At 42.2% G+C, this 26,798-nt stretch overlaps 1 protein-coding gene across 1 annotated transcript in view; it reads right to left on the bottom strand.

Annotated features, from left to right (window-relative positions):
* mdfi (MyoD family inhibitor) overlaps window positions 1–26,798 on the bottom strand; it is a 131,921-nt gene that overhangs the window by 28,196 nt on the left and 76,927 nt on the right. The window contains exon 3 of the mRNA XM_034166928.1: window positions 21,080–21,214. Coding sequence (XP_034022819.1) covers window positions 21,080–21,214 — 135 coding nt within the window. The remainder of the gene's footprint in view (window positions 1–21,079; window positions 21,215–26,798) is intronic.

The raw sequence follows: 26,798 nt of genomic DNA, 5'->3' as shown, positions 1-26,798 counted from the left end.
ATTCATCTTGTGAACTAGATGTGAACATTGCACAATCAAACCGAAAGCACCGTGTGTCACTGCGACTCAATGCATCTCAGAGCTGCAGAGCAGCATGCACATCTGGACGGGGTGTTATATCCATAATTTCTTGTTTAACCTATATTTAACCAGGTTAGTCCCATTGAGGTCGAGACCTCTTCTGCAAGGGAGACCTGGACAATTATAAAGTTTGTAATTCACCTAACCTGCATGTCTTTCAATGTGGGAGGAAACCGGAGTACCCAGAGGAAACTCACGCAAACATGGGGAGAACATGCAAACTCCACACATAAAGGCCACAGGTGGGAATCAAACCCATGACCTTTTTGCTGTATGGCAACAAGGTCATGGATCAAGGTCAGCAACAACATTCATTAAGTCACCGTGCTGCCCAAACCTTATATTACAGATGCACTGTAATTCTTTCTCATGGGTTAGATAATGTATGTGAAATATTATGATCATCATAGCTGTAACACCATGAGCAGATGCACCATGCTGCTGCCCGACAGTGAGTCAATGCATTTCAGAGGCTTGGCGCGGCACAGTGCAGCTGAACGGCATGTCACAGCTGCAATACACATATTATGACATGTACACCATCAAACTCTTTAGAAGGAATGACGTTCGAACTGTACTACCAAGTCATTACAATATAAATAAAACAGAAAATCACCTGGAACAGCTCCAGATGCGCCTCACAGCGCAGGGAAACAACAGCCCGGCTGCAGCCTGTGATAAAATCCCTGTCATCCTGGGAGTGCCATGAGATGGTTACATCAGCCAAGTGCTGACAGCACATGCCTCATCCGCCATGAAATATATATCCCATATGATGCGCGCAATGTGCACCACCCAGCTGGGCAGCGGGACGCCCCACTGCATGTCAGGGCACGTAACACGCAGTCCAGACAGTACGTCATGTGAGGCATTAACTGATTGACCTAATAACCTGGAGAGAGGAAAGGCCCGAGGCTGACTCATCTGACTGCCCCACTGCACATGCGTGAGCTCATATCATCTGATTGCTGTGCTTACATGCACAACAGTACTGCAATGATCCGAGGTACCTGGTTTACATGACAAGAAGGGTACGTCTTGACAAACACAGCAGAAGACAGCACTTGGCCCCCCACTCCTCTCCGCTTGCTTGCCTTCCAACCAGACTTAAAGTAGCAATCAAACTGCACCCGTATGGCATTCAACGTGCATTCTTCTACTGGAATCTGACAGCATTTTAGGTTTTAGGTTTAGGCTAAATGGTCGTACATCATTTGTACACAGCTGTCCGAATGTCTGTCTCTCTGGACTGTGCCTCAAAGTTTGGCTTTTTTCACATTCCAGCTGATTCAGCTTGATTCCTGCTCATTCGTGCTAAGTGTGACAGGGCCCTTATCTTCTCCCTGGAGGTACCTATGATGTCAAGCATCTACTCTGTGTTGTTTGAATTTTGTTCACATGACCAATCACTGCATCCTCATTATTTTACTAATATCTGGAGAAAACAGTGCACAAATCAAATCAATTCATTTCATCCGCAGTATCTATGTTGTAAGTATCAAGTGTGTTCACTGAATGATCACAAGAATGTGTTGACCTCCAAGAAGCAAGCAGCACAACAGACACACATATGTGTATATACATCCACACAAAACTGTCACAATCCATCTACATACATACAAGAACTGGATAAGCGTTAGGTCCGAGCAGTTTAGCAAGTGGTTTAAACATATGTGATTGTGCAAGTTACAGACAGAGGAAGGTAGGCAGCACATGGAAAGAGAGGCAGTGAGAAATTGCGTGCACCGTAGCACATTTCACCCAATTCCTACCATAGTTGCATAACTCTTTGCACAGCATATGGTGCTGGTGTCGTTAATAGATTTTAATGGGGTATATATATAAAAAAAAGGTGTGTGCGCATGTGTGTGTTTGTGTATATGAGAGAGAGAGAGAGAGACTCTGTCTTCCAGCCTGGGCCTGAAAACAGCCATGCACGGTGGACAGGTAAAGTGACAAACAGACTGAGTCAGTAAACATTTCCACACCTTGGTGCGTATCCATTTCCTGATTGCAATGCTGCTTATTCAGTTACCACAAGTTGGATATTACCACGACGCAAGTTTGTGTGCTTGCACATGTGGAAGCACCGACTCGAGGAAGAACTCTTTCTTGTTTTCTAACACATGCTCACATATCACTCTTCTCCCTGCTTTTCGTCTTTTTTTCTCAAATGACAGGAAAGATATATGTATATAGTGCAGTTTAAAGGCTTGCTGTGACTTTATGTTCCTGGCCAAGTGTCCACATGACTTATTATCTCATGAGTTATTATGGAGAAGTTCTGTCCTCTGAGTGTGTGAATGACATTGTAGAACCTGTGGGAGAAATAAGTTGAGATTCTTACTTCTTTCAAAATGGAATAAAATCAAGAAAAATATATGTGGTGGCGTAATGACATGGCATACTTGTGTAACCTTTGGCTCAGATATAGACAGTTGGAGAAAGTCCTCGAATGCACATTAAAGAGACTGAGAGAGAGTGAAAGGCTCCACGAGAAAGCAATCTGTCTCTGAGATGTTGAGACCGTTGGCCTTTTGCTATATGGGAGGGAAATGGGCGGTGGCAGATGGTGATATGATCATGGGGGCTGCTATGAATGGACACCTGGAGATTTCAGGAAGTAGCTGTTGTAAATGAGACACTTTCAGCTCTGCTACTGTAATTGTCGTCCATTAGGCTGCTCCCGTTGGGCCTCATGTATCAAAGTTGCGCACTTGTGGTGTAAATTTACGGTGTAAATTTGAAGTACACCAAAGTTGCCGTGACATGTATCAAGCAGTGCGCACCTGCCCATTTCTGGCGTACGCCTGACGTGACCTTGATAAATGCGGCGGGTGAAAACAATCGTAATTATAATAAACACGCCCATAAATATTCAGACTCCGCTTCAGACACAGCCTCATTTTATGACATGGAAGCCAGGAAGATGGCAAAGTAAAAGAACTCCACCAATCACGACGCGTGCCAATAGAGCGTCAAAAGCGGCCGTCGTATCAATTGTTTTGTAGTATAATCAAAAAAGTGTTACAGTGGTCCCTCGTTTATCACGGGAGTTACGTTCTAAAAAATAGCCCGTAATACGCGAAACCGCGATGTAGTCAGCGTTATTTTTTACAATTATTATAGACGTTTTAAAGCTGTAAAACCCCTCACTACACACTTTATACACTTTCTCAGTCAGGCATGAACATTTTCTCACTTTTCTCTCGTGTGTAAACACTCTCAAAGTTCAAACCTGAGTAGAAAAATAAGACCAACCTGTTTTCATGCCCAAACATTTGTTTGAGAAATAAAAATAGAACGTTTTCCTATAAATAATTATGATGGCTTTTAGAACTAACAAATTTAATTTTAACGATCAATGTACGAGGTTGGACACATAAGAAATTATTAATAGTGACTGACCAGTATTTCACAGATCGCGCCTCTTCCTCCTGATGCCGTGCCTTTTTCCACTGAGTCACACCTCGCTGCAGGTGTCTTTGTCCGAGTGAAGGACACAGTTATGGGTAGTTGTTGGCGCTCTTTTTTCTTCTGGGCGAGAAGATTCTTATAAACAGACACGCAGAACACAGAACACTGTAAAAAAAAAGGTATGCAAAATTGGACTAAAGAATCCGCGAAACTGCGAGGCCGCAAAAGGTGAACCGCATTATAGCAAGGGACCACTGTATTCTCTTTTCACGTCAATAATTCTTGACATGTGGATATTTGCTCGCTCAATTAATAAGACACCTAATTTTTCAGATTTCTTTATTTTTAAAATGTATTTCTTTATTTATTTTATTGTGACAAACGAATGGAGACGACTAAACCTGACTGCAGCACGGGCGAAGGGAATGACAACACTGCAGTTGTAATTATCAATTTCATTGTCTAAAACGGTCACACCACATAAAGTTAAGCTCAGCGCTGCTCTGGCTCCAGGCTCGAAGTCTGGAGAAAAAGGCGAGCAGCGCTTTCTTTGCAGTCAGCGCTGTGGCCACGGATCATGCTCAAGACCAACAATCCCGCAAAAGCGGGATTTGTATTGATTATTATGTAGTATAATCAAGAAAGTATTATTTATTTAATATATGCATTGATTTGTATGATGGCACCGTTTATCATGTTGATCATTTTCATTTTTATGTGGATTCCAGCGCTGGTTCATTTTGGTGTATAATTTACACCACCTCTCGACCTGGTGTATATTTTCAGCGCAGCATACGCCAACGACCACATTGATAAATGCCAAGTAGCGCAGCCATTTTGTACACCCCATATACGCTCATATATCGCCATACGCAACGTTGATACATGAGGCCCATTTTGTGTTCAGGGTTGCCACAGCGGATACAGCCAGATCCACATTGGTAGTTGGCACAAGTTTTACGCCGGATGCCCTTCCTGACGCAACTCCAGTTTTACATGGAGAAACACACACAGCCACTGGTGTTCCAAAGAGGTCTCCCATCCAAGTATTAACCAGGTCCCGCACTGCTGATCTTCTGAGATCTGACGGGATCAGGCTGAGACAGAGCAGATCAGCTGCAGCAGTAGCTCTGCTACTGTAATTACCAGATATAAATTCCATTGCTGGGAAACTACGTGACACAACAACGCAAACTGTTGGGGGTAATCAAAATCTGCATCACAGATGGAATAAATAATGAAATTCAATTGATCAAATCAAACTATTTTATTTACAGTATGCGGATGGCCAAGATTCCCATAACAACTACAGATAAAGTGGAGGCTGATAAAAAAAAAAAAAAACAGAAAAAGAAAAAGCAGAACTCATAGAGCCACTTAAGAGAGTGCAACCACTCATGCGGACAACCAATCCATCTCCATCTGTGGAAAGTAAACATCTACATGCTGCAGCCAGGTGAGATATGTGTGTCCTTGGCCTGCTCCATGTGCTGAGGTCCTCTCAACACTGAGGCTCTCATGTGCTGGATCATGTCTAGAAAAATACGCCACATGGGTAAAATGTTGTAGCTGATGTTCCCTCACAATGCAGGTCATACTCCTCATCCTAGTGTCCCTACATAACCAGTCATTTGACACAAAGTCATTCCAGTGGTACCCAAGAACTCGTGACTCCATATGGTCTTCCCAAGCATTTCCTGATCTGGCCAAAAGACCAAGAGATATGAGTCACTGCCAAGATAGGTGACGTTCAACACTTCTGCTGCATGTAGATTAGGGATGGGTATTGTTAAGATTTTATTGATATCGATACGATTATTGATTTCGCTTATCGATCCGATTCCTTATTGATTCCCTTATCGATACGTCTTGTGAATTTTTTGTGTACTAAAAGTAGGCCTTACAGGTTTTCTGTGTCAGTGCGTCAAAGAGCGTTTTCTTATCATGCACCCACTCTGTGGAACGGTCTTCCTGTGACCGTGAGGCAGTCAGAGTCCGTGGACATTTTTAAGTCAAGACTTAAAACCTATTTTTATTCTCTTCCTTATGAATAGTTTTTTATTTTTATCTGTTTTTATTCTTTTACTTCTGTTTTTAATTATGTATTTGAATTTTTTAATTTTTATTAATTTATTTTAATTTTTTATGTTGAACTGTTCTGTGTAAGGCACCTTGAGATGGCTTTTGTTGTGATTTGGTGCTTTATAAGCTGATTAAATTGAAATTGAACAACATTTGATTGAGTCTTAAAGTAAATAAATATGGAATTGGTGACTGGATCCTTAAATTGTGGACATAATAAACTCTACATGGTGGATCCTTGATCTCTGAACAAAAACAGAAATTTAATCTGTAGTTTTTGTCAAAGGCATTTCCTTTCAGACCTGTGAGCTGAGCTCTTGCAGCCGGATGTGCTGCATGGTTACAGGATGTCTCATTTTGGGAGGAAAAAACGTTTTAGTCGATTGTAGTTTATTGTCTGTATTGCAATGTTTGTAAAGAGGTGTCTTTTTATTTAAAGCGGCGATTCGTTTAGAAGTTATTAATTCTGACTGGACTCTGTCTTGGCAGAAAACCGCGCAGCATTTGGATTTGTGCCAACAGAACGGAGGACGATTCTCGTTTCTTGACTGCAACAAGTCCTAGTTAGTGACTTTAATACACACAAAAGTGACGTGATATTTTAATGGCTTTGAGAGGGGTTAAGAAGCGAACTTACCGCTTCTGAAGAGCAGCGAATCAAAGAACCAACGATCCAGTCCAGTCGAAGATTCAAGCTTCTCTACTATGGAAACCACCTGGACAACTGAGAGCCTACACAGAATCATTCTTCTCTAGAAGAGTCAAGACAGAAGTCAGACTACCAGAGCAAGAAATTTAGATGAGGAAGCTTCTGCGATTAGAAGCGAAACGTCCTTGTGTCAAGCAACCCAGTCCAGTCGAAGATTCAAGCTTCTCTACTATGAGCCAGTGGATCGAAGTAGTGCTTCATTGATTCACGCTTCAAACTGGAGCCACTGCAAAGTCTGCAATCAACATAGAGGAATGATAATTTTCCCAACAAACACCCTCAAAAACAACGGCTGCGCTGAAGGACCAATAAGGGAATCGTTAAGCAAAAAGGCTATTGATATTGGTGGATCAATTCATTTCTTAACAATACTTGAAAGGAACTGGTTCCTGATACCCAACCCTAATGTAAATACACTTCTGATGGCCAATTCTACAAAGTCACTGAAAGCCTTTATCTTAGTCTTGATCCAGGATAATTGTAAGCCCAGACACTCAATTCCTCACTCAACTTCTAAAGTACTACACAGTTAGGGTACCACTGATTTCACAAAGGTCACAGCGTCAACTGTGAAGTCAAGGGTGTTGACCTCCAAAACATGAATCTGCTGCAAACTGTGAATTATCCGCAAACCATTAATGAAAATTTACATAAACCATGAATATCCATGAATAGTTAATAATTTTGCTGCAAACTGTGAATAAAATATCCCACAAAATGTGAACGCAAGTCTCACAAAACATAAGTTGCAAAACATGAATATCATGAATATATTTTCTTTCAGTTTACAGATTTCAGCTTATGGATCAGTTACTTGATCACTACACCCGGTGAGGTGGGGAGGTGAGAACTGAGCGGGCTCTCGCTTCTGGTGTCAAGCCCCGGCCCCTTTGGGGGTGACCCGCTCCAGGGACAGTGAAGGGTGGGGAGTTGACACGCACTGACAATGTCAGTGTTCTCAAATAGGTTGCACAATGTTCATGACTAGTTCACAAAATGAATGCATGCCAGAAGTTTTGAACATTTCAAAATTTGCACACTGGCACACAGCCACACACAGTTTATGACAAGTTTACTCATTGGCATGCCAGATTTTGTGCCTCTGTGTCAAGGTAAATGCGTGCGTGAGCCGAGAGGTGGCATGAAGCTCCGTGGTGCAATAAAAGTGAGAGGCGCACAGTCATAAGCCCACAAATGGTAGCTTTGCACCATTGGCTCCTCAGCCAAGCACATACACCAAATCTTGAAGAAATTCACATTCTGCAACATTATGTTTTACAAGACCTGCGTTCACGTGTCGGGAGATATTTTTTCAGTATTTACATTTTGCAATTCACGGATAATTCACAATTTGCAGTTGATTCACATTTTAGGGGTTAACAAGATCTGTAAACCTTTCCTAACCAACAAAGGCACCTAACCTCCTGGTTTCCACAACACTAAAGAGGTCGAGGCTTGATTTCAGGTTTTTCATCATCTGCATCTGAGGTCCCGTGACTGAAAGAATGAGGTAGTGGATACAAGTAATGGAAATGACATTCCTCCATCAGGTATCTGGGCTTACACTCAGACACATGGCGAAAAATTTAAAAATCCAGGAGGGCCTCAGAGTAGAGCCACTGCTTCTTTGCAACAAAAGTTGGCAGCTGAGGTGGTTCGGGAATCTGGTGAAGACGACCCGTAGTTGTCTCCCGAGGCAGGCCTTCTAGGCACATCCAACTGGGAGGAGGCTCTGGGAAGAGCCATGACATACTGGAGGAATGATGTTTCCCAGCTGGCTTCGAATGGCTTTGGATCCCCAATGTTTCAATTACAATCAGGTCTGTAAGTAGTTGGACAGTGATACGATATTTGGAATTTTACCTTTGTATACCACGACAGCAGAGCTCAAATAAAACAATCAAAATGTGCTTGCAGTGTATACTTTAAAGGATTTAACAAAAATATTGCATTAACCTCTAAGGAATTAGTCATTTCTATACACAGTTTGAACATTTTGAGAGGCCTGAAGTTCTAAACATAGGAAGAAGTAAGACCTATACAGGGCTTGAGGCACATCTGGGCAGTACTTACCCCAGATACCATAGTGTGAAGAAGATGTGAGTCTGTGACTGCAAGTACAAAACTCAGTTTCAATTCCACGTCTGTGCTTCACACTTATCTTTTTGCATCCTCGGACAAAACACTTTATCTGAATTGTCCCAGTATACCCAGCTGTAAATGTGGTACTGTCTGTCCCATGAAGGGCCCAGTCAGCATTTTTATATTGAAAATATTTTCAAATGAAATGATTTTTATTAGTCGATTAGTCGGGTATTAGTCATCTAAATGTGACACTGAATGAATTAAGCCAATTTTGAATCTTCATGGTGAAACTCAAATGTGACATTTATTTTAACAAATATAAGCACACATACAAAAAAAAAAAAAAACAGCATTAACATGAAGACAAAACATGCATTCATTTACTACAACCCCTGGCAAAAATTATGGAATCACCGGCCTCGGAGGATGTTCATTCAGTTGTTTAATTTTGTAGAAAAAAAGCAGATCACAGACATGACACAAAACTAAAGTTATTTCAAATGGCAACTTTCTGGCTTTAAGAAACACTATAAGAAATCAGGAAAAAAAATTGTGGCAGTCAGTAACGGTTACTTTTTTAGACCAAGCAGAGGGAAAAAAATATGGAATCACTCAATTCTGAGGAAAAAATTATGGAATCATGAAAAACAAAAGAACGCTCCAACACATCACTAGTATTTTGTTGCACCACCTCTGGCTTTTGTAACAGCTTGCAGTCTCTGAGGCATGGACTTAATGAGTGACAAACAGTACTCTTCATCAATCTGGCTCCAACTTTCTCTGATTGCTGTTGCCAGATCAGCTTTGCAGGTTGGAGCCTTGTCATGGACCATTTTCTTCAACTTCCACCAAAGATTTTCAGTTGGATTAAGATCTGAACTATTTGCAGGCCATGACATTGACCCTATGTGTCTTTTTGCAAGGAATGTTTTCACAGTTTTTGCTCTATGGCAAGATGCATTATCATCTTGAAAAATGATTTCATCATCCCCAAACATCCTTTCAATTGATGGGATAAGAAAAGTGTCCAAAATATCAAAGTAAACTTGTGCATTTATTGATGATGTAATGACAGCCATCTCCCCAGTGCCTTTACCTGACATGCAGCCCCATATCATCAATGACTGTGGAAATTTACATGTTCTCTTCAGGCAGTCATCTTTATAAATCTCATTGGAACGGCACCAAACAAAGGTTCCAGCATCATCACCTTGCCCAATGCAGATTCGAGATTCATCACTGAATATGACTTTCATCCAGTCATCCACAGTCCACGATTGCTTTTCCTTAGCCCATTGTAACCTTGTTTTTTTCTGTTTAGGTGTTAATGATGGCTTTCGTTTAGCTTTTCTGTATGTAAATCCCATTTCCTTTAGGCGGTTTCTTACAGTTCAGTCACAGACGTTGACTCCAGTTTCCTCCCATTCGTTCCTCATTTGTTTTGTTGTGCATTTTCAATTTTTGAGACATATTGCTTTAGGTTTTCTGTCTTGACGCTTTGATGTCTTCCTTGGTCTACCAGTATGTTTGCCTTTAACAACCTTCCCATGTTGTTTGTATTTGGTCCAGACTTTAGACACAGCTGACTGTGAACAACCAACATATTTTGCAACATTGCGTGATGATTTACCCTCTTTTAAGAGTTTGATAATCCTCTCCTTTGTTTCAATTGACATCTCTCGTGTTGGAGCCATGATTCATGTCAGTCCACTTGGTGCAACAGCTCTCCAAGGTGTGATCACTCCTTTTTAGATGCAGACTAACAAGCAGATCTGATTTGATGCAGGTGTTAGTTTTGGGGATGAAAATTTACAGGGTGATTCCATAATTTTTTCCTCAGAATTGAGTGAGTCCATATTTTTTTTCCCTCTGCTTGGTCTAAAAAAGTAACCGTTACTGACTGCTACAATTTTTTTCCTGATTTCTTATAGTGTTTCTTAAAGCCAGAAAGTTGCCATTTGAAATTACTTTAGTTTTGTGTCATGTCTGTGATCTGCTTTTTTTCTACAAAATTAAACAGCTGAATGAACATCCTCCGAGGCCGGTGATTCCATAATTATTGCCAGGGGTTGTAGGCATAGACTACTCATTTGAGCTGATTAATTCACACTTTCTTGACTGAGTGAAGGCAGCAGCTCCAGCAGGTCTATGCTTTTAAGGGTTATATTAACTTACTAAATGACTTTCAGCTAATAAAAATAAAAAATAAAAATAAAACTAGTCGACTAATAAAAAATAATTGACCAGTCAGATGTTAGCCAATCGTAGTTGGCAATTACGACTAGTTGTCACATTCCTAGTATTTTTCAACCAGTATAATGACTAAATTATAGCAAATCATTATTTTGAAGCCTAGCTAGCAAGGCATGTCCATATTTATCATTTAAAAGCTGGCAATGAAAACCTTGTTGAAAATAAGTCTATACATGAACATTTATTTAGACGTTGAATAAACTTTCACTTTTAAATCAGTTTTCAATGTATTTTCACCATAACCATTTTTTAAATGTCAAGTTCAAGTTTCTTTGTTTATCTGAATATGTGTATAGTACACAAGACAAGACAAAACAATATCATTACTACATAAAGAAAGTACATATTCAAAAAGGAATGGGAAGAAGTACGGACTTATTAGTCCCATCCCTTTGTCTATTCCATGTTAAAATACTCCCTTTTGGAAGGCTTAATTAATGACCCTAACAATATTTGTTAAAACCGCCAACGCATAAATTACACTTTGAAGGATTGTTCTGGCTGTTGAGAGACACCACCGTCAAATATATTTTATTTTTTTTTTAAACTATATGGATTTCATTCATATGTTTCTACGTCAGACATGCTTGAACTCTCATGCGCATGCGTGAGTTTTTTCACGCCTGTCGGTGACGTCATTCGCCTGTGAGCACGCCTTGTGGAAGGAGTGGTCCCGCCCCCTCGTCGGATTTTCATTGTCTGGAATTGGCGGAATGAAAAGGACTTTTTTTCCATCAGAATTTTTTCAGAAGCTGTTAGAGACTGGCACCTGGAAACCATTCGAAAAATTTATCTGGCTTTCGGTGAAAATTTTACGGGCTTCACAGAGAATAAGGACTTTAACTACAGCTTTAAGGACCCCTTTAAGGACGGTCGTTGTGCCGCGCTCCGAGCTGCGACGTCGCGGCACAAACCACTGGATCATTTCTAAGCTGATTGCTCTGTGGATACGAGACCGTCGTGTGCTCTTTCTCTGGTTATCACAAGAGCTGGACATCAGCCATTTTCCGGCAGATTTCACTTTTAACAAGAGATTTTGTCATGGAAAGCCGTGCGGAGGCTTCGCGCGTCACGACCGATTCGCTGATGAAGCGAGACAAAGGAACACCTCCATTTTGGAGTGTTAGAGGACAAGTTTGGACATGCCTATCTCGGCTTTCAGTGCTTACCAGTCGAGTGAGTATAAGAGAACTTGTGGAGAGCTGGACATGTCCCAACTTGTGCCGCGACGTCGCAGCTCGGAGCGCGGCGCACCGACCGTCCTTAAAGGGGTCCTTAAAGCTGTAGTTAAAGTCCTTATTCTCTGTGAAGCCCGTAAAATTTTCACCGAAAGCCAGATAAATTTTTCGAATGGTTTCCAGGTGCCAGTCTCTAACAGCTTCTGAAAAAATTCTGATGGAAAAAAGTCCTTTTCATTCCGCCATTTCCAGACAATGAAAATCTGACGAGGGGGCGGGACCACTCCTTCCACAAGGCGTGCTCACAGGCGAATGACGTCACCGACAGGCGTGGAAAAACTCACGCATGCGCACAAGGGTTCAAGCATGTCTGATGTAAAAACATATGAATGAAATCCATATAGTTTTTGAAAAAAATAAAAAGGACCATTACTTTATGGACAGACCTTGTGTGTATATATATATATATATATATATATATATATATATATATATATATATATATATATATATATATATATATCATAATAGGTTACAAAAAGACCAGATATAACACAACACACACAACATGCACACAACATGCATAAAAATGCATAAACATGTTCATTAGCAGGAATTAAGTAATTACTCTACTAAGTATAATTAAGTTGTATTGTAATTTGTAAATAAAGATTTCATTGATTATACCATAATTAGTGTAATTTATAGTGCAGGTTTTAAATAGACTGCCATGAACATCAGACAAAAAAATGTTGATAAATGGGCTTTTTCAACATATAGTCAGTTCAATTAAAGAATCAAGTTAGGACAAACAATTGATTTTAATTAACAGGGCATATTGTTTCTTTTACTGTTTTTTTTTTTTTTTTTTGCGATATAAAAGTAAAGCTTATCAATATTGAGCGTATACTGACCACACCATGGTTTGTCAAGAACTGTCAGCAGTAGAGGTACAATTAGGGAATAACCCTGTTGTGTCTGATGATTTGTGGATGTTCCTGCTGGAATTTATGGTCGCAAATTGAGTTTTAAAAAGTTTTAAAAAGAGTTTTGAGTAAAAAGGATATTTGTGACCGTAATCCAGCATGAACGTCCGCAAATCATCAGACACAACAGGGTTATTCCCATTCTAATCCAATTCCATCGTTTGCACGGTTGATTTTTCTGTAAGTAATTCGGTCGCGAATCGTTGTGAAAGGGTGTGGTTGGCTCATCAAAGACTGCCGTAGCAACAGCGTCTTCATGCCAAACTGGAAATTCTGTGAACAGACCCACAGATTTCTCCATCTCGTCAGCTGCATTGAGTTAAATCCACAGTAAATCCATCAATCAATCCAGTTAAATCCATTAAATCCACTTATCTCAGCGTCTTCGCTGCACCAGTTTCCATCGCTCTCAGCTGACAGCGCCATTACTGACACCTGCGCAGCAATGCTGTCGGGGTGCGGAGTTATACATCAAATGTGAAACGGTCAAATATTTTGTCACCGTCTACTGTATATTTTATTGTCTGAAATCTCACACGATTAACCAATCAGATTTGCGGAACAAATGTATTTGGATTAGAACAGAAAAATTACTCCAAGGTTCATTTGCAGCCATTTTGGGAAAAATTATACATGTTGTGATACAACCCCAATTCCAATGAAGTTGGGACGTTGTGTAAAATGTGAATAAAAAGAGAACACAATGATTTGCAAATCATCTTCAACCTATATTCAGTTGAATACACCACAAAGACAAGATATTTAATCTTCAAACTGATAAACTTTATTGTTTTTGTGCAAATATTTGCTCATTTTAAAATGGATACCTGCAACACGTTTCAAAAAAGCTGGGACAATGGTATATTTACGACGGTGTTACATCACCTTTCCTTCTAACAACACTCAATAAGCGTTTGGGAACTGAGGACACAAACTGTGAGTGTCATGATAGTGAGCATCCCCAAAAGGCTCAGCTGTTTACAGGCAAAGATGGGGTGAGGATCACCACTTTGTGAACAACTGCGTGAAAAAAAGTCTGACAGTTTCAGAACAATGTTTCTCCACGTTCAATCGCAAGGAATTTAGGGATTCCATCATCTACAGTCCATAATATAATCAGAAGATTCAGTGAATCTAGAGAACTTTCTCCATGTAAGTGCCAAGGCCAAAAGCCAACATTAAATGCCCGTGACCTTCGATCCCTCAGGCGGTACTGCACTAGAAACCGACATTATTGTGTAAAGGATCTTATCACGTAGGCTCTGGAACACTTCAGAAAACCATTGTCAGTTAACACAGTTTGTCGCTACATCTAAAAAGTGCAAGTTAAAACTCTACCATGCAAAGCGAAAGCCATACACAAACAACATCCAGAAACGCCGCCACCTTCTCTGGGTCTGAGCTCATTAGAAGTTGACAGATGCAAAGTGGAAACGTGTGCTGTGGTCTGATGAATCCACATTTCAAATTGTTTTTGGAAATCATGGATGTTGTGTCCTCCTGACAAAAGAGGAAAAAGACCATCCAGATTGTTACAAGTGCAAAGTTCAAAAGCCAGCATCTGTGATGGCACCATCAATGCTGAAAGGTACATCCAGGTTTTGGAACAACACATGCTGCCATCCAAGCAACGTCTTTTTCAGGGACGTCCCTGCTTATTTCAGCAAGACAATGCCAAGCCACATTCTGCACATGTTCCAACAGCATGGCTTCAGAGTAAAAAAGTGCGGGTACTAGACTGGCCTGACTGCAGTTCAGTCCTGTCGCCCATTGAATATGACAACGGAGACCCCGGACTGTTGAACAACGTACATCAAGCAAGAATGGGAAAGAATTCCACCTACAAAGCTTCATTAGTGTCCTCAGTTCCCAAACGCTTATTGAGTATTGTTAGAACGAAAAGTGATGTAACACAGTGGTAAACATACCACTGTCCCAGCTTTTTTGAAACGTGTTGCAGGCATCCATTTCAAAATGAGCAAATATTTGCACAAAAACAATAAAGTTTATCAGTTTGAACATTAAATATCTTGTCTTTGTGGTGTATTCAATTGAATATAGGTTGAAGACGATTTGCAAATCATTGTATTCTGTTTTTATTCACATTTTACACAACGTCCCAACTTCAATGGAATTGGGGTTGTACGATACATGGCCTGTACAGGACTTACTTACAAGAAGGCACATGAGAGACTCAAGTCACGGTTTGATGTGTTTTCTTGTATGAAAATCCTTGTCCATACCATCCTTTTTTACGCTGTATATTTGGTGATAAAAAAAATTGCAGAATGTGCAGTTTCTCCAGTAAGGGCCCCTTCACACATAGTGCAAAGTTTGGACAAAGTGCACACTTAATGCACATGACACAGGAATTGTGTGCAAACGGTGTAATGTCGTTCCTGCCTCCAACACCTCGTACACCTGTTGCTATAGCTATTTGCGCACATAAGCTCCTGAAAGACAGACTGTGTACTGTGCAATCCCATCACACTCTCGCGGCAGGGGTCGGGCAAATTCCAGGTGACAAACACGAACATCTAACACCGCTTGCATGGCACTTAGAAAATGTGTGGCCAGTCACACTCTTGGCACAACAACAGACTACAGACAATCCTTGTCATACTGCTGTGAAATTTGTCTTAGTTCCCCATGAGTGTGACTTTGCAAACGCACACATGTGGGTGTGTGTTCTCCACTCACGGGAGGAGTGGCTTCCGACAGAAGCAGCTGTGGTGATCTGTCATTCTGGACATTCCAGCTGGACAACACCTACTGTGTTTGGACAGTCATGGACTAAGAACTGTCCACTGTGAGGTGTGTGTGTCTGATTGCTGTATTTATATGGACATAAATAAAAACATATATCGCCGTGGTGGCGACAAGCTGCAGCAAGCCAGCGCACACATGGAGCAGACACTGACAGCCCCCGAGGTTGAAACGGATCAGAACACGCAGCGGGTGATCTGACTGTCACATCACCTGCGCCATCCACAAGACACGCATGTCAGGCAGAACAAACGTGCGGCCGACTGGAAATGACTAGTATGCTAGTATGCAAATCTGACGGGTACTGATCCAAAAAGTACAGTGTCCACATGAAATCATCAGCACTCCTTGATAAAGTTTATATCTTACATTATTACAGTGGGGTAAAAAAGTATTCAGTACAGGGGTCAAAATACATTTTTTAACCTACTTGCATTGGTGCTGGTAACAAAAAAAATTACTTGCACCAAAAAAAGGTTACTTGCACAACAAAAAGTCAGTCTTATATCAACCTTAAAACTCCTCCTCTGATGTGTCAGACTCTTCCTCTCTGGGGAGAGTTTGCTGCTGCTGCTGTTCTCCCCTCAATTTTTTTTTTCACGTGCGCATGCGAACGAAATGTCCGTGAAGATTATTTTATTTATTAACTACACAGATGTATAATAAAACAAATGGTTACTGGTTTATAAGACAATTATGACAGAGTTTCAGGGGAGAGAGAGCGACAACTACGGAGCCCTGGAAGTGTCATCACAAAATGTTTTGCATGTGGAGAGAATGTGCGCACGTTTTATGATATTGTGCGCACGTTTTAAGCATCGTTTGAGTAAAAAAAGGGCACGATCTACTTAAACGTGGCCACAATTTGTAAAATGTGCACTCAAAATTGTCTTGACACATAAATGTTGGCTATTAGCCAACAAACCAGGAGCCAGTTTATGATAGACAGACATGATACGTGGTGTGTCCATAAAGTAACGGTCCTTTTTATTTTTTTTTTTAAACTATATGGATTTCATTCATATGTTTTTACGTCAGACATGCTTGAACCCTCGTGCGCATGCGTGAGTTTTTCCACGCCTGTCGGTGACGTCATTCGCCTGTGAGCACGCCTTGTGGAAGGAGTGGTCCCGCCCCCTCGTCGGATTTTCATTGTCTGGAAATGGCAGAATGAAAAGGACTTTTTTTCCATCAGAATTTTTTCAGAAGCTGTTAGAGACTGGCACCTGGAAACCATTCGAAAAATTTATCTGGCTTTCTGTGAAAATTTTACGGGCCTCACAGAGAATAAGGACTTTAACTACAGCTTTAAGGACCCCTTTAAGGACGGTTGGTGCGCCGCGCTCCGAGCTGCGACGTCGCGGCACAAACCACTGGATCATTTCTAAGCCGATGGCTCTGTGGATACGAGACCGTCGTATGCTCTTTCTCTGGTTATCACAAGAGCTGGACATCAGCCATTTTCCGGCAGATTTCACTTTTAACGAGAGATTTTGTCATGGAAAGCCGTGCGGAGGCTTCGCGCGTCACGACCGATTCGCTGATGAAGCGAGACAAAGGAACACCTCCGTTTCGGAGTGTTAGAGGACAAGTTTGGACATGCCTATCTCGGCTTTCAGTGCTTACCAGTCGAGTGAGTATAATAGAACTTGTGGAGAGCTGGACATGTCCCAACTTGTCCTCTAACACTCCGAAACGGAGGTGTTCCTTTGTCTGGCTGATGTCCAGCTCTTGTGATAATCAGAGAAAGAGCACACGACGGTCTCGTATCCACAGAGCCATCAGCTTAGAAATGATCCAGTGGTTTGTGCCGCGACATCGCAGCTCGGAGCGCGGCGCACCGACCGTCCTTAAAGGGGTCCTTAAAGCTGTAGTTAAAGTCCTTATTCTCTATGAAGCCCGTAAAATTTTCACAGAAAGCCAGAGAAATTTTTCGAATGGTTTCCAGGTGCCTGTCTCTAACGGCTTCTGAAAAAATTCTGATGGAAAAAAGTCCTTTTCATTCCGCCATTTCCAGACAATGAAAATCCGACGAGGGGGCGGGACCACTCCTTCCACAAGGCGTGCTCACAGGCGAATGACGTCACCGACAGGCGTGGAAAAACTCACGCATGCGCACGAGGGTTCAAGCATGTCTGACGTGAAAACATATGAATGAAATCCATATAGTTTTAAAAAAAAATAAAAAGGACCGTTACTTTATGGACACACCACGTATACCCTGACCAGATCCATAAGAAAAGGATCTGGTCAGGGTACAGCATCATGGTTTGGGTGCACAAGGACATACAGAGAACTCCAGCTGCCCAGCATGGCATCATCTGGAGTTTAAGCACATTAAAAAGGATGCTGATGGCGAAGCGTCTCCCCGTCGTGAGGATGACAATTTAGGTCATATTATGGAGTTAATTTTGAACAAAAGGAAAACGTGCGCACGTTTTATTAAATTGAGGGCTCAATTAAAGGAAAATGTCCGCACGAATTATCACGGCCAGGAAAATGTGCGCACGTTTTATTAATCTGAGAGCACGTTTTATTAATTAGTGGGCTCAATTAAAGGAAAACGTGCGCACAAATTATCATGGCCAGAAAAAAATGTCACTTTAAGTGACCTTTCCCGGGTTCTGTAATGGAACCACAGCGGCAACCGTTTTTTTTTTCCATGTGCGTGCGCGAACTAATCGTCCGTGAAGATAATTTTATTAACTACACAGATGTATAATAAAACAAATGGTGACAGGTTTATAACACAATGATGACAGAGTTTGAGGGCAGAGACAGAGGAACAGCCAGCCAGTTGTTTTCTTTTCTTTGTTTACATGTGCGCTCGAACACAACACATAGAGCACAGCAACTCGCTCCATGTGTGAGTCATAAAATGCAGGGAAGACGAAGACAACACACTGGAAATTGTTTTTTTCCTTATTTATTCCTTTATTGGTTCATTTTACTGGTGCTTATAGTTGATAAAACTTGGATAAATTTACTTGCACCAGTGCAAGTGCAGTATAAAATTACGTGCACCGCTCGAATAATACGTGCACAAACTAGCACATGCACGTACTATTTCGAGCCCTGCAACAATTATGGTGGAAAATAAGCATTTGGTCAATAACAAAATTTCAACTCAATACTTTGTAACATAATCTTTGTTGGCAATGACAGAGGTCAAACGTTTCCTGTAAGTCACCAGGTTTGCACACACTGTAGCTGGTATTTTGGCCTATTCCTCCATGCAGATCTCCTCTAAAGCAGTGATGTTTTGGGGCTGTCACTGGGCAACATGGACTTTCAACTCCCTCCACAAATTTTCTATGGGGTTGAGGTCTGGAGACTGGCCTGGCCATTCCAGGACCTTGAAATGCTTTTTACGCAGCTACTCCTTCCTTGCCCGAGCGGTGTGTTTGGGATCATTGTCATGCTGGAAGACCCAGCCATGTTGCATCTTCAATGCTCTCACTGATGGAAGGACGCTTTGGCTTAAAATCTCACGATACATGGCCCCATTCATTCTTCCCTTAACATGGATCAGTCGTCCTGTCCCCTTTTCAGAAAAACAGCCCCAAAGCATGATGTTTCCACCGCCATGCTTCACAGTAGGTATGGTGTTCTTGGGATGCAACTCAGCAGTCTTCTTTCTCCTAACATGACTAGTTGAGTTTTTACTAAAAGGTTCTATTTTGGTTTCATCTGACCACATGATATTCTCCCAATCCTCTTCTGGATCATCCATATGCTCTCTGGCAAACTTCAGACGGGCCTGGACACGTACTGGCTTAAGCAGGGGGACACGCCTGTCACTGCAGGATTTGAGTCCCTCTCTGCATAGTGTGTAGCCTTTGTTACTTTGGTCCCAGCTCTCTACAGGTCATTCATCAGGTCCTCCATGTAGTTCTGGGATTTTTGTTCACCGTTCTCATGATCATTTTGACCCCACGGGATGATATCTTGGGTGGAGCCCCAGATCAAGGGAGATTATCAATGGTCTTGTATGTCTTCCATTTTCCTACAATTGCTCCCACAGTTGATTTATTCACACCAACCTGCTTGACTATTGTAGATTCACTCTTCCCAGCCTGGTGCAGGTCTACAATTTTCTTCCTGGTGTCCTTTGACAGCTCTTTGGTCTTGGCCATGGTTGAGTTTGTTGTCTGACTGTTTGAGGCTGTGGACAGGTGTTTTTTATACAGATAAGGAGTTCTAACAGGTGCCATTAATACAGGTAACAGGTGGAGGACAGAAGAGCTTTTTAAAGAAGAATTTACAGGTCTGTGAGAGCCAGAAATCTTGCTTGTTTGGGGGTGACCAAATACTTTCCACCACAATTTACAAATAAATTCTTTAAAAATCCTACAATGTGATTTTCTGGATTTTTTCCTCATTTTGTCTCTGGTAATTGAAGTGTACCTATGATGAAAATTACAGACCTCTCTCATCTTTCTAAGTACGAGAATTTGCACAATCAGTGACTGACTAAATACTTTTTTGCCCCACTGTATATATTAAAGGCAGCAGAGCAACAGAAACGTTTCAGCCCTCAGACGTCCCTCATCTAGATGAGTGGGGGTGACCCTGATAACGCACATGCCAGGTCACGTTCCAAGACTGACACACAGCTGTTACTCATCAAGTGAACAAGGGGGAGAAATAAAATAAATGCAATTGGAAAAAAAAAATCATTCTAAATATACCAGACACGGCCAAATGCCAAATGGAAAATTCAGGTGTGCGCATGTGTTATCACTTCATCACACTGTAAAACAGTTCATATAAACATTTGTCAAAACACTTTAAACACACAAATCACACCTTGAAAACCTTTTATTAAAATAAAAATAAATAGCAATAAATGCTCCTTATCACAGCTTAACACATCTAACAGATCACTGACCCATTACAACTCTGCTTTGCCAGAAGGCACATGGGAGATTCTGGCTGGGCTGTGTGACTGGGCAGACATCAAGCAAAAAGGAATTTAATACAGATCTTCAACTAAATTTAATTAATTTTTTCTCCTGTGAAAACACAATCTTTCATCCCAGTCCCAGTCAAAATTGTGAACAATCCATCTTAAACAAAAATGAAGATGTCTGAAAGCAGAACCTCCATGGAGGAGGAAAGAAAGCAGATAGAGAAAAACAACACAGTACGTATGATACAAAGAAGCAAAAGAACCAGGGAGGAAAAGTGTTTGATTTCAAGTGTGATGATTTGGACTTTATTGAGTTGAGAAATTAGAACTCACTGCAATTCACTGAAAATGTGTGTATTTGTTTTTCTGACAATCACCTGACCCCCTTAAAAAAAAGGGAGTGTAAGTGTGGTTGTTAAAGGTCAGGACAGTGTGACTCAGCAGTGATCGGTAATAAAACACTGCACTCTACGTGTGTGTGTGTGTGTGTGTGTGTGTGTGTGTGTGTGTGTGTGTGTGTGTGTGTGTGTGTGTGTGTGTGTGTGTGTGTGTGTGTGTGTGTGTGTGTGTGTGTATGTGAGAGAGAAAGAATGGGGTTCTGTTTACTCACATGTGATACTCTTGCTGGGCGATGCAATCCCCATGTGCTTGAGACTGCTCCTGGTGTTGTCCCCGTCATCCTCCACTGATCCTTCTGGGGTGCCTTTAATCCTCAATATGAGGGGTTCAGTATAGATGGTTACATCTAGAAACACACAGAGACACATTACAGCTGTGGAATTACACTGTTATACAGGCAAAACTTGAAAAGTCCTCATCAAGTTTTTTTGTCCCCAGCCCCAATATCGAATATGTGCTGATACAATGTCTCAATCAGACAGTTGTGTTTTCCTATATATTACACTTGCACAGCACTGCAAGCACATCAAAGCTACAGTGTGTAGGATTTAGTGTCATCTGGTATCAATTTTATTTACCTTCATGTTTTCGCTTTTGTAGAATTGTGAGCCTGCACTAGCAGCCAGCAGACAGTGTATAGAGAATCAATCATTTCTATTCCATTTATTTTTTCTTTTAGTCTTCTGCCTACATTGCTAAATGCAAACGATGGGAATAAGTACGAGGTCTCTTAGAAAACTATCCTACTTTTTTATTTCTTTAAAAAACTATATGGATTTGAATGACGTGCAATTACACAAATCATGCTTGAACCCTCGTGCTCATGCGTGAGTTTTTTCACGCGTGTCGGTGACGTCATTTCCCTGTGGGCAGGCCTTGAGTGAGATGTGGTCCCGCCCTCTCGGCTGAATTCCTTTGTTTCACACGCTGCTCGAGACGGCGCACGTTGCTTTATCAAAAATTTTTCTGGACCTGTGAGGAATATCCGAGTGGACACTATTGGAGAAATTAAGCTGGTTTTCAGTGAAAAGTTTAACGGCTGATGAGAGATTATGGGGTGTTTCTGTCGCTGTAAGGACTTCCCACGGAGCGGGACATCCTGCAGCGCTTCCAGGCGCCGTCGTCGGCCTGTTTCGACCTGAAAACATCCTAATTTAAGGCTTAATTCACCCAGGACGTCGTGAGAGAACAGAGAAGATTCAGAAGAGGCCGGCATGTGGACTTTATGCGGACATTCCACTGTTTAAGGACATTTTTTAATGAAAGACGTGCACGCAAATTCGTCACGGAAACGACTCGGCGAATGTGTGTGCGCCGCGACAGGAAAAACACCTCCGTGTTGAAAACCATTTGTAAAATTCAGGCGGCTTTTGATGGCTTTCAACAAGTGAGTAACTGAGAAATTGTTTAACAGCTTGGGCATGTTCCAACTTGCCCGTTAAGGTTTCCAACGGAGGTGTTTTTCCTGTCGCGACCCCCCGCGGTCAAGTCCGGCCCGACATGCAACTCTGCCCGCACATTCTTTCATTACAAATTGTCCGTTAACAATGGAATGTCTGAATAAACTCCTCATGCTGACTTCTTCTGAAAGTTCTCTGTTCTCTGACGACTTCCTGGGTCAACAGAGCCTGAAATGTGGAAGTTTTCAACTTGAAACGGTGAGACGCTGCCGCCTCGAAGCGCAGATCACCGTCAGGCACCGTGGGCCGTCCTTAAAGCGACACTACCAGACCAAAATCTCTCATCAGCCGTTAAAATTTTTACAGAAAACCAGCTGAATTTATCGAATGGTGTCCACTCAGTTGTGCCTTACAGTTTTGAAAAAATTTTGATCAAACAAAGCAGCAGTCTCTGAGCCATTCCTAAACAATGAAAAAATTGAGGAGAGGGTGGGCGACTCCTCACTCAAAGACTGCCCACAGGCGAATGATGTAACCGACAGGCGTGAAAAAACTCTTGCATGCCCACGAGGGTTTCAAGCATGTCTGATGTAAACACACGTGATTCAAATCCATATGGTTTTTGAAAAAAATAATAAGGTCGGATACTTTTCTAATAGACCTCGTATATCCCTTTTGGGTTACTGTACTGACATGGAGGTGCAACACAGCAGTCTTCATGAAGGGGTCTGCTCCCTAAAGGGCCCATTCCAAGTTCATGAAACCAAGTCCATTTGTTGCTGAAGTGAACTGTACTCTAATGAGCAAATGGTCATGAATGCTATATTCAGTTTCTGCAAATAAACACCTTCATATAATGGCTGAGTAGATCTCTGTCATTTGATTGGTAGGTTGTATGTCATGTGACATGGATTATTCATACCATTTGCCATTTTGTTCCATTTACCGTGCAATAGTGCTTTTTAGTGTGCAGTTTTGGTTCTATATGACATATGCTATTGCACAACCTGACCGCCGTATCCACTCACACTACCGCGGACGGCGTTTAGCTAAACATGGCGGAGCTTGTTTTACTGACAGACGATGATCTGAATGAGCTAAGTGCTAATTCTTCTAACACACACACACACACACAAAGCAAACACACACACACACACACACACAAAGCAAACACATCCATTACACTGTAAGCATATGGAGGCATGAAGAGCTGTTTGGATGAAGAGCTGTACAAATTTCTAACACAATTTTTCGCTGGACTGAGGAAAGCAGACAGCAGTCGATACACAAACAGACTACATCATCAGAATTGTTTTTAAAATATCTAACGGTGTTTGCAAGTTGACTGAGAAGAATTTTGGACTCTTAAAGTTCGTGTTAGACTATTGACATCAAAGCACCAGTGACACACACCAAAATGTAAGTCCCTTTTCTGTTGTTTATAATTTTTTTTTTTTTTTTACCCCGTCATATATAGTAATGGTAAGTGCCACACTGGCAGAACCATTTATGAACATTAATACGCATATATGCAATTTATTCTTGCAAGACAGAAGGTATGTAGTGCATAAGTGAATGTGGTGTGTGTGTGACCCCCATCTGCCCTTCCAGATCAGCCTACAACATCCTACTCAAAGCCAACCGACAACTTCTATCGGGAAGGGCCGACCACCAAAACGACACAATGACAGACAAGAACGAGAGACAAGTGGTGAAGACAATAACTGTGACGTGAGACACCGAGGAGACGGGGCCCCAACTATACAACATACCATGACAAACAACCACACATGAACAAACAGTGACAGCAACAGTCTGTTGTCTAATTAGTGAGCATCCATACCCTAATCCAGAACACCGTAGTGTTAATTATCTTAAGATCACCCAAAAACCGAATTGTGGTGACGGCCACAAACACGCAACCATCCACACAGAGACCCAGATCACAGCTAAATATCTGATCACTACTGTGGCTGGTGTGTTGGGCCAAGACAAGAGTACAGAACCTTACCATATAACACAAACCACTCCGGCATGTCAGAAGCCACGCAACCGGCCGCGGGCGACAACGGACGTGGGTCCAGGACGCAGGGCCCTGGGGGAGCCAGGAGAAAAGGGGCAGTGGAAGGGCACGGGGACCAGGAAAGGCAGCAACCGTAGCCACCAGGCAGCACAGCAAACCAACAGGGGAGCGGCCCGACGGCGCCGGAAGGCACCCCCGACAACACCACCCCCACCCCCCCACAGGGTCACAGGGAGCCGCCTCAAACCCTAGGGAAGCACACAGAGCGCTGGCATGGGGGGAGCGCTGGCACCAATAGGGGGAGCCTCAGAGCCATGCCACCTGGGCCACGGCCCCCAAGGGCGGGAGTAAGCCGCGGCAAAGATGGAGAGCAAAGGAGCCACCGTAACCAAATCCAAAGCACAAGGTAGGGACCACCGAGCCACACAAGGGCCGGGCCCAGCCCCCCGACAAGAGGCGAGGCCCGACCCTGGGGCAAGGAAGAGCACAATGGCCCCCGACAGCCAGGCCCCCCAGCACAGCGAGCAGTGCCCCCCAAGCCCCCCCACCAAAGCCCATGACCAGGAGACTGCCCGAGTGAGACCCATCCCGCGGAGACCATGACCCCCCATCCCCCCGGCAGCCGCCGGCCCCCCAGTGCCAGCACCCGCGCCCCATCGCCACCACCCTGCCCCACAGCAGGCCGCAGGACCCTGGGCCTCACAGGCCCAGAGCAGGGCCAGGGGACCACACCAGAACCGGTGAGGCAGACCCCCTACCCCAGAGCCCCAGACATCCACAGCCACCCGGGGCCAACACCACATGCCACACTCACCCTACCTACCAACCCCACCATAGGTGTTACAATTAATCTCCCTTGCTGTGTACGACCCCCACAGTGTGCAAAGATAAAGTGTTGCATTAAAAGCAGAGCGAGAGACGGCAGGTGGCAGACTGCTGTTGTTTATAAATTAATAAAATATCAAATCATAAGGTTCTGTTTTAGCCATTATATAAAACAAATAATGAAAGTTTTTTCATTCATTCAATGGAACGAGTATTTAATTAATGGAATGTCCCATCTTCACCTCATGAAATATTCATACCACTGAACCCATAAACATTCATTATTTGTATACTAAATCATACAGAATGTAGCTTTAAAGTCAATTCAATCTATGTGCTTGAAAACTGTATTGCAATGCCATGCATTAAGGAAAAAAACTGCCTTCAGTGAAAGCTGATCCTTAATGTTTTTGTTTATTTGATCATTTACATTTACAAAATAATAAAGTAAATGAACTGAATTTTTTATGGCTCTTACTGACTCCATCTAGTGTAACACTGTAATAGTAAAACCAGAACCCAGGGTAATATTGATCGAGTGACATTGATTAAAGACTGACAGCTGTGTTTTACTTGTCAGAATCCATTCATCCTCACAGTTACAATTACTATTATTATTATTTTTAATATTATTATTGTGTGCAGAAATGTCTTTAAAATATGTCTTTTAAAGTGGTCCTTTATCCCAAAAAGTGGGGAGAAGGGCCATATTTTAGCGATTGCCCTTCCCACTACAGGTTTGTACAGTACCTGTTCGTATGAGGAAAGCACAGATGAGAAAAACTCATGTATTCATGTGGAAACTACTACCTGACTGACTGGTAAAAAGGATATAATATGCACCATCTGTCAAAAACAGACTTGCATATTTGAAGTGAAGTAGAGTGTAAAAACCTTTGTCTATATGCATCCTGCGAGGTTGTGATTGCATTAGAAAAAACTACAAAACAGGAAACAGAATAATCACCAACCCTGCTGCAATCCGTTTTCAATTTCAATTTATTTTCATTTATATAGTGCCAAATCACAACAAGGTTGCCTCAAGGCTCTTCACACAAGTAAGGTCTAACCTTACCAATGCCCAGAGCAACAGTGGTGAGGAAAAACTCCCTCTGAGGAAGAAACCTCAAGCAGACCAGAGTCAAAGGGGTGACCCTCTGCTTGGGCCATGCTACAGACACAAATTACAAAATAATTCACAAAACAAACATACAGGAACTGTTGCAGGTGCACAGGACAGTTTCAGGAACAATCATTGATCCATCTGCAAGATCCATGGTCATCCTTGAGTGCACCACTCACCATCTGGGTCAACTGGATCGTCTGGGTCATCACAATAATTGGGAACAAAATTTTGGACTGTTCAAAATTCCGATTCAGATAGAAATCATCAAGCACCCAACCGGGTCACTGGCAAGCTTGTGGCAACTTAACCGGACCATCTACAACATCCTGGGAATGCTGTAACAAGCCAACAGCATTAGACTTGTACAAACACTGTTGCAGATCTGTACCCGATCTGTTATCCTAAAGCTCATTCCAGCAGTGCAGCAAGCAGGCGGTGAAATAGTCCATCCCGTGAATTAGTGTCACCAGTGGCAAGGTGACTGCCAACTTCAGCTTCTCCCCTTTCTGCAGCCGCTGGCTTCACGATTTCTATCTGGAGCTCACCTAGAAACTGT

Source organism: Thalassophryne amazonica, chromosome 3 (assembly GCF_902500255.1).
Source record: "Thalassophryne amazonica chromosome 3, fThaAma1.1, whole genome shotgun sequence".
Taxonomy (NCBI): domain Eukaryota; kingdom Metazoa; phylum Chordata; class Actinopteri; order Batrachoidiformes; family Batrachoididae; genus Thalassophryne; species Thalassophryne amazonica.
This window is presented reverse-complemented; position numbering and strand designations above follow the sequence as displayed.